General features: G+C 42.8%; 1 protein-coding gene across 1 annotated transcript in view; it reads right to left on the bottom strand.

The window, feature by feature from the left end:
• Window positions 1–11,489: 11,489 nt before the first annotated feature.
• efna2b (ephrin-A2b) overlaps window positions 11,490–12,768 on the bottom strand; it is a gene marked incomplete at both ends in the record, with an annotated part of 110,124 nt that continues 108,845 nt past the window's right edge. Inside the window, one exon of the mRNA XM_080538500.1 lies at window positions 11,490–11,620. Within this exon, the coding sequence (XP_080394626.1) occupies window positions 11,490–11,620 (131 nt within the window). The remainder of the gene's footprint in view (window positions 11,621–12,768) is intronic.

Raw genomic sequence — 12,768 nt, 5'->3', positions numbered from 1 at the left:
GTGGATGAGATTGCAACATTGTTGCATAACTTATTTCTCTGATTTGCGTTCTCACAGCCCTTTATGTAAACAAAGTAACATACGCAACCGAAGCAACAGACGTTGGTAGTTGATTGGTCAGAAGAAAAAAAAATGTGCCCGTTCGTCCCGCTCTTATCCAGATCAACACGCATGCGCTGTTGTTTTCCTATGGACAGCCTCGATGCGTCATTTCTAATCGGGGCGAAACCACCCTTTTCAAGCGGAGCATGCGTTGGTTGTTTGCTCCGGGAGCGACTTCGAATGCGCATTCTCACAGCTCCAAACGACGCAGAGCAAAGCGAATTTTATCCTAAACCCTGATTCCAAGTGAAGCTAATGTTCTAGTGAGAACACACCCTTAGTGCCTTTTACGTTTGTATGTTGTAGAAGTCTAGTCACAAATTGGTGACTTATAGTAGCTTCAAATGTAGCAGAAGGCTCAATACAAAAGATAAAATAGTTGATGGAGTGACTGTGTTTGTAGGCTGTGTTGTATATGAATGTAACCTGTAATTGTTGTACTATTATGATTTTATGATAGGGGGGGGGGTTACTCGTGTGTTTATAGTGGGGGGGGGGGGGGGGGTAAGATAAGGAAAAAAGGACAGACACTTATTTTGTTTTGTAATAAATAATTGATTACAAAACAAATGTAGCAGAAAGCTAAGCGACGACTCACACAAGTGAAATCACCTCGCATTCGAGTCTGCCCCTTTTGGCTTTAGACAGTAAACTGGAAAGGATTACCTTGTGTCAGGCATTTCACGATTTCAGTCAGCATTCCGAAAGTTGGCCACCAGAAAAAACACACCCGCATTCATGTAACCCCAAAAAATACAAAAAAGGCAAAAAAGGTCACAACCACAGAACAAGTAGATAAACTGACTGATGCTGATGAATGCTGACCTAAATTAATACCCAAATGTAAGAAGTAAAGTAATATAATAATAATTCTAGTCACAAATGGGGCTAGATTAGAACATACCCAAACATTAGCCTCACAAAGACGCCACAGACTGTACAGGTGTTTGTACAGGTGTCTGTCCGTCTGTGACAAAGTGTGTTACTGTGCACTGGGGGGCAACAGGGCTTTCCATTTTTCACTCTGTTCTGTTGTGATGTCTTGATGACTTCATTTCAGGGGCAAAGCGATTTAACGAGGGGGAAAGAAACAACAAGCCCCCCAGGGAAAGTTCACGTCCACAGAGGAGGAGGAGGCTACATTCTCCAGAGCACGTCCCCTTCATGACCACGCAGTGACCCGCAAGGCTCTTGTGCTGCTCAATCCCCAGAACCCCAATGTCAACATGTGAGATACCGCCATAATAAGTCCAAGAGGACGGTGGGATTTAGAGCCAATACAAAGCAATATTGACCTGAACCTTTTCTTATCAAACTCAATGACCTATATCACAAAACAAATGATAATATTCATAAGATAAAGAGCTGGAAAAAGACATGCTTTATGTTAATAAAACATACTGTAATGTCAGTTTTGATGCATGTTGGTGATTAAGAAATTTGTTTAGCTTCAATGATGTACTCAAATAAGAACTTTAAAGGTCCACTATGTAGACTTTAAGACTCCATGGTAAGTGATCAAGGAATGAGCTCACTTGATAAATAAGGTTAAATGAAAAGTGCTGTTTTGGTCCAAACAAAGCACTTTCTCAAATCTGGTTTATGGAGTTTGAGCACTCTCATTTACCTAGGCCTACCTATTTTCTTTTTTTGTTTGTTTACAATCCTTCAAATCGTCAGTGTAGCCAAAGAGGGCAACAAAGCTCAAAACGACATGCTTCACATTTTTAAAGGTCTGTGTCTTCTGTAACCAAATAGCAAGTGGATTCAAACAGCCTGTCAGTCAGACAGCAGAAAACAGCACAGACTTTCCAGACATCTCCAGGCTAATAACAGGCCGACCTAAGGTCAACCTGTTTGTTCCGTTCAAAAATGATATATATCTTCATCCCAGTAACAACAGGAAAAAGCCATACAATTGTCCATTCACCAAATCGATACATGACAACTATACTAAATAGTAATGTGTCATTGTCCGTGAACTTGGGGGCAATTATCATAATTAGAAAGTCACACAATCATCGTCCCTGTTATGATGGTAAGGTTGGCTTTGTGGCAGGATATCATTGTTCGCCCTGTGACTTACACATAACACATAATTAACATGGACAGCTTGCCCTTTTCAACATCATGAAAGCACAGCACCGATGTGAAATCTAATGGAAAAGCTAATTGGATTATTAACTGGAGGACAACATTTATAATATTTTGAAGGACTTTTCTTACCAATGGCAACTTTGGCAGTTGGCATTGGAGTCACTTGCTGTGTGCCAGACGGGAATGAGTCATGGAAATGGGGGGTAGGGGGAGGGTAGGGGGGGGCAAGTGCAGGTGTGTTGTCTCATGGGGGCGGTTAGGGTTAGGGTTGCTCTGTTTGGTTTATATTATAAACGGATTGTTCCGAAAGTCACTACTATACAACCTTAGTTTGGGTTGATTTTGGCATGCTACAGAATACACACCCATGTTCAAGCACTCAAATATGCTAATGCTAATGCTAAATTGTAGCTAAGCAAACAAAGCCCATATCTTGTGTTGCTGACATACCACATGGGTGCTTAAAGGCCCCATATACTTTTCACTGTAATGGGAATTGCAATGACAATTCAGAATAGTCTCTCTCTCTCTCTCTCTCTCTCTCTCTCTCCTCTCTCTCTCTCCTCTCTCTCTCTCTCTCTCTCTCTCTCTCTCTCTCTCTCTCTCTCTCTCTCTCTCTCTCTCTCTCTCTCTCTCTCTCTCTCTCTCTCTCTCTCTCTCTCTCTCTCTCTCTCTCTCTCCTCTCTCTCTCTCCTCTCTTCTCTCTCCTCTCTCTCTCTCTCTCTCTCTCCTCTCTCTCTCTCTCTCTCTCTCTCTCTCTCTCTCTCTCTCTCTCTCTCTCTCCCCTTGCTTTAATGCAAACTGCTTCTAACTGAAACAATGAATGTTCCAATAATTGTCATGTTTTTTATGCAGCGAATGTCTTGACCTTGAATGAACAAAGGACCTGTGTGGTTGAAATGCATGGTTGAAATGCAGACGTTATTTTAGTGTGCGGAAACATGAACACGGAAATGACCCAGCCAGTGGGAAACCCTCGCATTGGCTAAACCCTACATTTCAAACAAATCCCCATATTCCCCAGACAGAAATCAGACAAGGCTGTAATGTCAAATAGGACATTAAAAAAAGACGCCCAAAAACGTCCCGAACATTTTGGGAAAGCAAATTCTGGCAGAAGGGCAGGGTTCTTGGCAGGTGCATGCACAGACTGCCAATGCATCAAGTAATGATTCAGCATGGTTATTTAAAAAAACTAGCTACATATTGCATCTTTAACTTAGACATTTTACAATTAAAAATGTACATTCATTTAGGAGTGATTGTCTGAAATGATGCGTTTATAACGACTGAACATGCCTTCGAAAGGCAAGACGGTATAATTAAAATCCACAGTCAAAGAGTCAATTCCGCTTCCAAGTCATGTTTTGATGCTGTTGTTGGAATACAAAAAAATACATTAAATGTAGACCTTATTTTGCCTCACAGGGGTATTTTAATCAAATCGACAACAAATGCAAATATTTATTTTACTCTTCCTGCGTCTTAACTGTGTGCATCTATTTAAATGTAAATGAGCCACCCTCCATGTCTTTCATCATCTTCAATGAGGTCTCCACTCCTTTTCAGCTTGATGGTGACTGATCCTGACTCTTATTTGTCTCTGCCTGTTATTCGTTTCACAGTTAGCTCTTGTTAAATCTAATCCACGTACCGTAAGAGTCAACCACTGCTGTTTTTGAACACAAACTGTTGCCCTTCCACTTCCCACAGAGACTCAAGTGTGCAGAGCTTCATTGTCCTCTAATTTAACAAGAGTGTGAACACAAAGAAGAAGAAGAAGAAAGAAAGAAAGAAAGAAAGAAAGAAAGAAGAAAGGTTATCTTTATATGAATTCATGTTATACACATCAAAGTCAAGGTCAAAGAAAATATCATCATCATACTTCTGCAACAGGTTGTATAGACTGGGGATGGGACAGATTGTAAATATGATGGCACTGGATGCATTTTAGTTAACACATCTCATCGACGGACCTAAGATGGAGGGCAGTGCATGAGAAGATGGATAAATGAATGAGATCTAACCTTAATTCACTGTGTATTAACCCTTGTGCCCAGAGTCATTCATTATCATTTCTCTAACCTGAAGCCCAGCAGGACATTGATTTACCTCCCATAGAGTAATGAGCCTCTCCTGCTTCATTTACAATGATATAATGACTCTTGAACATTGGCTCAGCATGTGAACAATGCGTATGATTAATCTGCCATAAGGACCGCGTGTTTATGAAACAGGGGTTTGTACAGCGGGAGGAAAAGGAAAAAAATCACCCTGCATACTTGAGATAAAATTAGAAATGTTGTTTTGCATTGCAGTCACGTGTGAGTACAGTATAAATTGGCCGGTCTGTGCGGGCCCTCTCCTGTTGCGTTTGCATATATTTAAGGATTCAAGTGAAAAAAGAAAGAGAAAACCTGTTTTGCACGACGAACATGCAATGCCAAGCATCAGGTTTCCATGCCTAAAGCACCCTCGTTTATCCTATGCAGAGGGGACATCTGCTTGCACTTATGGACGGGTTGCGTTTGCACAAGAGATACTGAAATAAATGGAGGAATCCATGAGAAAGAGACAGGTCGTGGGAATGTTCTCCCGAGTTTCTCCAAGCGCAAGGGGGAAGTTGCAACTTACGACTGGCAACAGCATCAGGATACAACCGCTCACAGCAGTAGTACTCTGTCCTGAAACTTGACATTCTATGATGGTTCTCAATCTTTGTAATCTTTTCTTACTCCAGACCTTCTCTTTGGCCATATACCTACAGGACAACGATCCTTCCTCCCTCTTTTTCCCTCGGCTTTTCACCTTCCCTCCTCTCTCCTCTCAGCCTCGCCACAGATGGTGCTCATTAATAAAGAAAGCCAGACCTTCAGCCTCTCGTACTGGAGAGAGGGAACGGAGTGGAAACAGTTTCCAGTGAAGAGAATCAGCTGCCCCGGATGCAGAATCAATTAACCGCAGATTGTCTCGCTTCTGTTAATTATGCTAAAATATGTGTTAAAACGGAAAGGAAATTAACATTGCAAACGGAATGTATTGTAACTGCTTACCGCTGGGATACGTGTTCTGAAGTTTAAGAAAGGTGGAGTGCACTGGCCCCCGCGAGGCTTGGTGGCGGGTTGTGTGTCTAGGGCTTGTTTCTCTTTCAAGCTAAAGTTAGAGAAGGGAAGTAAAAAAAAATGTTTTGCCATGTCTTCTTTAGAACCGACCAAGACACCATGTAATGGTCTTGTATTTGATGTAATGCGCTACCAACAGGTCCCAGAGCAGCCATTTGCACTACACACACACACACACACACACACACACACACCCACACCCACACCCACACCCACACCCACACCCACACCCACACCCACACCCACACCCACACCCACACCCACACCCACACCCACACCCACACCCACACACACACACACACACACACACACACACACCCACACCCACACACACACACACACACACACACTTAATTATTGTACCCAGGACACTTTACACTTGATGCTATTGCCATTATTTTTGCTATTATTACTGTTCTAATTTTTTTGTTTTCTCATTATTATGTCATTATCTGCACTGCAAGTTGATATTGATATTGTTTGAATGTTCCGTTGTTGAGGAGTTGCTTAGCCTACCTACAGCATTTCATTACACTGTATCCTGTATATGTGACACGCTCTGGTGAAAGGGGGAACAAGTCGTCAATCAATCAAAATGTTCAGACTTTTGAAACACAGAAATAGATTTCAACGTTGTTGAAAATCACAACACACAATCGCTAGTCAAGCCAAAATACTGCAATGCAATGGATTCGGGGAGTACGGTAATCCCCACTGCTACCTAGTTGACCATAGAGATTTGACTCAGTCACAATCGGCCACTCAGCTAGATGGGCTCGCTTGAGTATCAAACTGACTAAGCAGGTCAGAACTTTCTGGAACCTATGATGTTTGTTTTTTAACATGTGACCAGAGCCCACTTACCTCCCTTTGGCCAATTTCACCTGCCCGACTTTTATCCTTGAAGGACCATGAAAAAGTGGTGGGTGGCAGGTACTCTTAAAAAGATAAAACAAGAAAACAAAAAGGTTTGTTATCATGTTCGATGCAACAACACTCACATAGAACATTTTGATTCGCTTTTGATACAGAAGCATCAAACCAACAACATAAAAGCAGGTATCAAAACTACTTAACCACCTGCACACACCTCCTTGTGTGGTGTAGGAGCCACCATTACTACATATGACCCCCTTCAGGAGAACTCTGGTTCAGTGTTTGCGGCTTAAGATTGCGAGTCACAATTCGCTCTGAGTGTGCTATGACGGCGGTCGTGCTTTATCTTGTTAGGAAACATCTGAGGTGCAATCTCCTGGAAAACCACCGACACTGTCAAAGTGTTGAACACTGGGGGCTTGATAGGGACTCAGCTGTCGGGCTTTTGATTGTGAAAAGGTCAAGCAGAGCTTTGTGGTGTCTCACACGGGCCCTTGTTTGGAGCACAGGACAGGAGAGAAACAGTGATGAGGGTTGATAAGGAAAGGCACGGAGCCCAGTGAGGTATCTTGACTTTAAAAAGAATTTGGTTGAAATAGATCACGAGTAAAACTTCTGAGTTCTGAGAAAGGAGAGACCTCCAAATTGCAAATACAAGTTTATGACAAGGTATCTATACAGGCCTATCACATTACTTAGAGATGGTCAAGGTGTCAAGAAAAGGGGTTACTGTCACTTCAGGTTAAAGGTCACAGGAAGATAGGCCATCTTGAAATGAACATGTGGGAACAATGTGGCTTTAAGACAAAGGGATGACCATCATAAAACCCCCCTTTAGGAATGCGACAATGGCCTACAGTTCATGTGTGTGTGTGTGTGTGTGTGTGTGTGTGTGTGTGTGTGTGTGTGTGTGTGTGTCAAAATATACCGCACCAGGACTACTAATGGTACAAGAAGAAATCTTTGTTTGTTTACCATGGTTACCTATTTGAATTCTTCTCATCATTATTGCAGTCATGGGGAGAAATTAATTACAGCCAATCTACCGGACACAGTGGTGCCAGGCATTTTCGTTACTGTATTATAAGACTGTGTGTAGGCCATCGAGACAGAGAGTCTGTTTGTCTCTGATGAGCTAATATCCTGCTATTACTTTTGCAATTGTCATATATGCGACGTCTTTGGAGCCAGCACAGACTCTTTGTTGTTTCTGTCTAAATTACAGAACAATCAAGTCTCACATGGTGTGGAATATTGAGACGAGGGACAGTTGTTTAAACATTCCTGGCATCGCAGCTTGCGCCATCAGGGTGCAGTAAATAGCCATCAAACAATATTATTTCTCATGCATCATTAGATTCCTATTCAACCAATTTCCAACCAAAACAGAAAACAATGCACAACTGGTGGTGTTTGATCAGTGCACTGGGCGATGAGCCGGGAAAGTTGTCTACAAAAAAATGCACAAAAAAACCCTCAAAAAGCTTTGAAAAAAGGCTCTCCAGTTGACATACATTAAAGTGTTAAATCCCCCAAGACTTCACGTCAACCTTCAACCTCAACAGGTGAGCACACATGGTCGCACAAGAGGCAAAGCTGTTTTCCATTGCGAGATAGCGTGTGGCTGAATGCCATGTTTTTGCACACTTTTTTGGCAACACCATTACCTGGCTGGGAGTCTTCAGCAAATCATTTGCGGTGACAGTAAGCTTCATCTAAAGTGGAAAAAGAAAAAGACATACACCCTCATTATCCCATCTTCCCTTATCAGTCCCCCCGGGTAGGTAACCAGTTTCCTCGGCGTGAGGTAGCTACAGCGTTCACCGCTATCAAACCCCATTTCCTGAAACACCCCTTCACCATCTTTCCTAACAACCACCATTGCCTGGTCTAAACCAATCTGCTCCTCCGAGGGAACAGAAATGGGTCAGATAGAGCCATTATACACCCACATGCAGTGCAGAGCTGGAGAGCCTTTGCGCTTGTTTCATTTTTCTATTTACAGTACTTCTTATATTCTAATGTTCTGGTTATTTGACAGCATTAAAACACCCCCGGAGGGCTATCGCAGGCTCCACTGTGACAGATGATTTCATGAGATATTATCTAAAGATCCCTCTCTACATCGTTTGATAACAATAAAATATTTTCTATCAAAACAGCTGTCTTGGAAGTAGCGGTGGAGTGACATGGACTGAATTAAGCACCACGCTAGGGGTTTTGAAGCCCAAATCAAAGAGGCTACTTTTAGTGGAAGCTTTATTTGTTGTGAAATTATCAAACACTGATTGATACATATCTTGAATGAGCTCCTCTCTGAAAACTCACTAGAAGTAAATTGGCACAGGTCTGATAGTCCATTCTTTTGATTTAAATATGTTTTATGTGAGTCAGAATCTTTTTATTATCATGCATCACAGGGAATAGCATTGTCAGAAGTGGCAAATCCATCTTATTGATGACATTTAGATCATAGATCTTGAGGGAACAATCCTTAGAGATTTGGCCAAGTTAAAATACCCCAGTGCTCTATCAAGTTTGATCTCTTAAATCCATTAACTGATTGTTTTCTCTTTTTTTGACAAGAGTCCATTAAGAAAATGTACAAAAAACAGGATTTTTTTTCTCAAAGAATATATGCAGACAATCTTTTAACGACAAAATGGCTTATCAACATTAGACTGTAACTTGCTTTAGGTAAAGACACAATGGCGGGGAGCTGACGGTAGATTGAGATAGTATGATGATAGTATGTATTCACTCTGTATTTTAGCCTAGAGTATAGACATGTCACACTGTAAGCCAAAGCTATTACTGCTATAGACAAAAAGCTTTATTTGTGTTTTTTTTCCTTTTCCCCCATAGCTTTCCTTTGCCAAAACAAGAACATTTCATATGAAATCAAAACATGTTTCATCCACATTAAAACCAACTAAAAAGGAATTGATCTGATAACCACACCATGTTCTTCACCTTTAAAAAAAAAAAAAAAAAAAATCATTACAGGACTACAAGTACCAGAATGCATTGTGATACAAGCAGGAAAACAACAACAACAATAGCAAACGGCTGACTTCTCTAGACCGGTTTGACTGCAGAGACTGGTACCATCATCGCTCTAGAAATTCAAGGGACTACATTATAATTTCATATCACATATGAATAATTTCTTCTGCTTTTTTGAAAAGTAAAGTAAAAAATAACATGGAATAAAGTAAAATATAAAAGTTGTATTTAGCTAACTTTTTTTTTTTTGAAATCATGTGTTGATGTGTTTCTGTGTTCTTTCGGATGTTTCTTCAGGCTCCACCTCTCTGTGAAACCTCAGGTCATGACATTGACCCTAGAAAGGAGCCTTTCCTGGAACAAAGCCACAATAATATTCTCGTACACTCCAGTCCCCAGTCTTTTTTTTCACGACACGACGGAAGAGTCCATATTATGTCAAGCGGAAGTGCTACACAGATTCCAAACTCCCACAGGGGGTATTTCATGTGCTCATTTGTCCCCTTGCTGTCCAGTCGTAATGGGGGAGTCCCTTTAGTCAGGCACAGTGCATGATGGGAGCACACATGGTCCGTTCCCCTCAAATATGCTAGGCCCTCCTTTTCTGGGCTAACCACAGTTCAGCACTCAGACAAGAGGCCCGATGTAGCAATGGGCCATGACAGGGTGAAAACCTCACATTCACAGCATGAGAGAGAAAGAGAGAAAGAGAGAGAGAGAGAGAGAGAGAGTATGCAAGACAAGAAATAGAGGAGAATGAGGGGGGTGGGGGGGGGTTAAACAAGACCTGAAACACACAAAAACACTTCACCACCACAGAATGTCCCTCTTCTTCTTCTTCTACTCAGCATCGCGGCGTCAGCCAGAAAACTCGTTTTGAATTCAGCACCAGTGGAAACAAGGCATTTGTTGAACCGTTCGTTTTGTTTTGTTCATAACATTCTTTTTTTTTTTTTTTGTATGACAAAAAGACAATCTTTAAAAAAATGGACACTGCCCTCTCCATTATGGGACCTACCATGGCATGATTCTTCTGAAGAGTACATAGAGATTTATGGCTGCTTACAACCTCGTTCAAGAGCCATGCCTCTGTCCCCCCCCCCCCCCCCCCTGCTTCCCCCAGTATAAAAGTTAAACAAGTGTCTTTGGCAGATTTACAGAAAAAAGGCCCTCATCTACTCTGGATTGCTACTGCTAGAGACACAGAGAGAAAGAGAGACAGAGAGAGAGAGAGAGAGAGCGAGAGGGAGACACACAGAGAGACAGAGACAGATAGAAAGAGAGACACAGAGAGAAAGAGAGACACAGAGAGAAAGACAGAAAGAGACAGAGAGAGAAAGAGAGACACAGAGACACAGAGAAAGAGAGACACAGAGAGAAAGACAGAAAGAGACACAGAGAGAAAGAGAGACAGAGACACAGACAGAAAGAGAGACACAGACAGAAAGAGAGCGACAGAGAGAGAGAGAGAGACACAGAGAGAAAGAAGGAGAGCAACAGAGAGAGAGAGAGAGAGAGAGAGAGAGAGAGAGAGAGAAGTGACACCTATGATCTATCACTGAAGGAGTAAACATGACACAACAACATGATACGAAATAAAGATATTAACGCGTTGTTCACCGCAACAGAATGAACAATGTACAGATGGACACTAGTTAGTGTTAATCAAAGCACAAAGACTCGGGAGAGATGGAAACAGTCATGAATATGCATAATATGAAGGTTTCTCTTTTCTTTTCTTTTTTTAGTGGCGATGATGATTCAAGAGGCATTGTCAACAGCAATTGAGAGAGTTAGATCGATGTAATCGTGAAGCGGCGAGTTTTAAGGGACGTTCAAATCGGGTTAAAAATCCCACTTTCTTCCTTGCACATCCGTCCCAGCTCTCCCGGGCTGCTGGGGGGGGGGGGGCTGTTTTCACAAGGTCTACACGGGGCCCACCACTCCTGGTCCCTGACGACTACTCCTCTTAATCGCTCCATGGACATGAGCTGTGTGTGGAGGGGTCGAAGGCCAGCGGTCTTGAAGAAGGGGTTCCGGTGAGAGAGAGAGAGAGGGGGGGGGGGGCGGCGGGGGGTGGAGCGGTATGAGTTTACAGTGTCCAGATGGTGCCTGGTGGGGTTAAGGGTGATCAGGGCAGGAGGACAGGGGTGGAAGGGAGGGGGGGGCGGTGGGGAGGTGTGTAGAAGCTAGAAGCTGCAGATTCGGTAGTGGGGTGTTGGGTAAATAAGGGGATTTCTGGGGGGGTGGGGGGGGGGGGGGGTTGGGGGTCGATGGCCCACGGTGCTATGAGGAGGCCAGGAGGACGGTGAGCAGCATGGCCAGCATTAGTGAGAGACAAGGGACCATCATGAAGCCGCCACTACCAGTGCTGTCATCTGTTAGGAAGGGCTCGGGGGACTCATAGACTGAGTCATCTGAGAGAGAGAGAGTGGGAGGGAGAGAGGGAGGGAGGGAGGGAGGGAGAGAGGGAGGGAGGGAGGGAGGGAGAGAGAGAGGAAAAAAAAAAGTGTTTATGCTTGAAAAAACGGTTGCAATCTTGTACAGTGAGATCTTTACCGAGCTTCAAACTGATTTAACGTAGTGTCAACATCCTGAAAATAAACACATCGGCAAATGCATACATTGTCGTATTTTCCGTTCCCTGTGACCCAGATATGTTCTGGCAATAGTATATATACGATGGCAATGTTGTTTACACCTCTCAGTTTGAATGTCATCCCCGCTGTGACAAGACAAGAGTGGGAGACGCTAACATGTACATTGTTGACAACAGCTCTACTGTGAGAAGTTTATCTGATGAGGCGAGCGAGTCGCACCGACGAATACACACACCCACAATCAGACCTTCGGGTTGGGCCTAAACACTTCTCTACTACGCCAATTACGCCATCTCGTCTTCTCCTCTACAGCCCCCCCTCGAAGAATTACTCTCCCACCTCTACCATTACTTTAATTGGTCTCTGATTTTGGAATTACTGGCTAAATATTTTACAGTAAGCTGGTTTTCATCCCCCCCCCGCCCAACCTCCCCCAAAAGACATAAAATAATGGGTCTGGCAAATACCAAGGTTAACCCCCATCTCCTAAACAAGATTAGGATTTTACCCTCTCGTAGAAGATGAAAATAAACAGCCACATACCAGACTTAGGCAGAGGAATTATGGTAATGGTTTGGGCAGAGCTTGGCAGGAGGTATAGGCCAGGTTGCTTTATATAATAACGTTGTTTTTTTTAACAGACAGGTCCATATTCTTTACCGTACCGCAATTGTAAATATGCACATATATATTTCACAATCACCATCCCACCCAGGAGAAGATTTCCTATGGAAATTCAATTCTCCTTCTGAGTTAATCCACATCAAAATCCACCCATAAATCCTTACTAAACCACAGAATCCAATAAATGCTTCCCCCCCCCCAGCTATTCAAATAAGAGAGAGTGGTGCATACTATTGTGCAGACAAGCTTTTGTTTTAAGGAAATAGCGAGAGATCGTGGGGAGAAATCCTCAGTAGCGCAAACAAACGGCTTCGGGGAGACTGTTAATGTTGCATCATGGG

The sequence above is a fragment of the Nansenia antarctica genome, assembly GCF_963989245.1.
Source record: "Nansenia antarctica genome assembly, chromosome: 1".
Taxonomy (NCBI): Eukaryota; Metazoa; Chordata; class Actinopteri; order Argentiniformes; family Microstomatidae; genus Nansenia; species Nansenia antarctica.
This window is presented reverse-complemented; position numbering and strand designations above follow the sequence as displayed.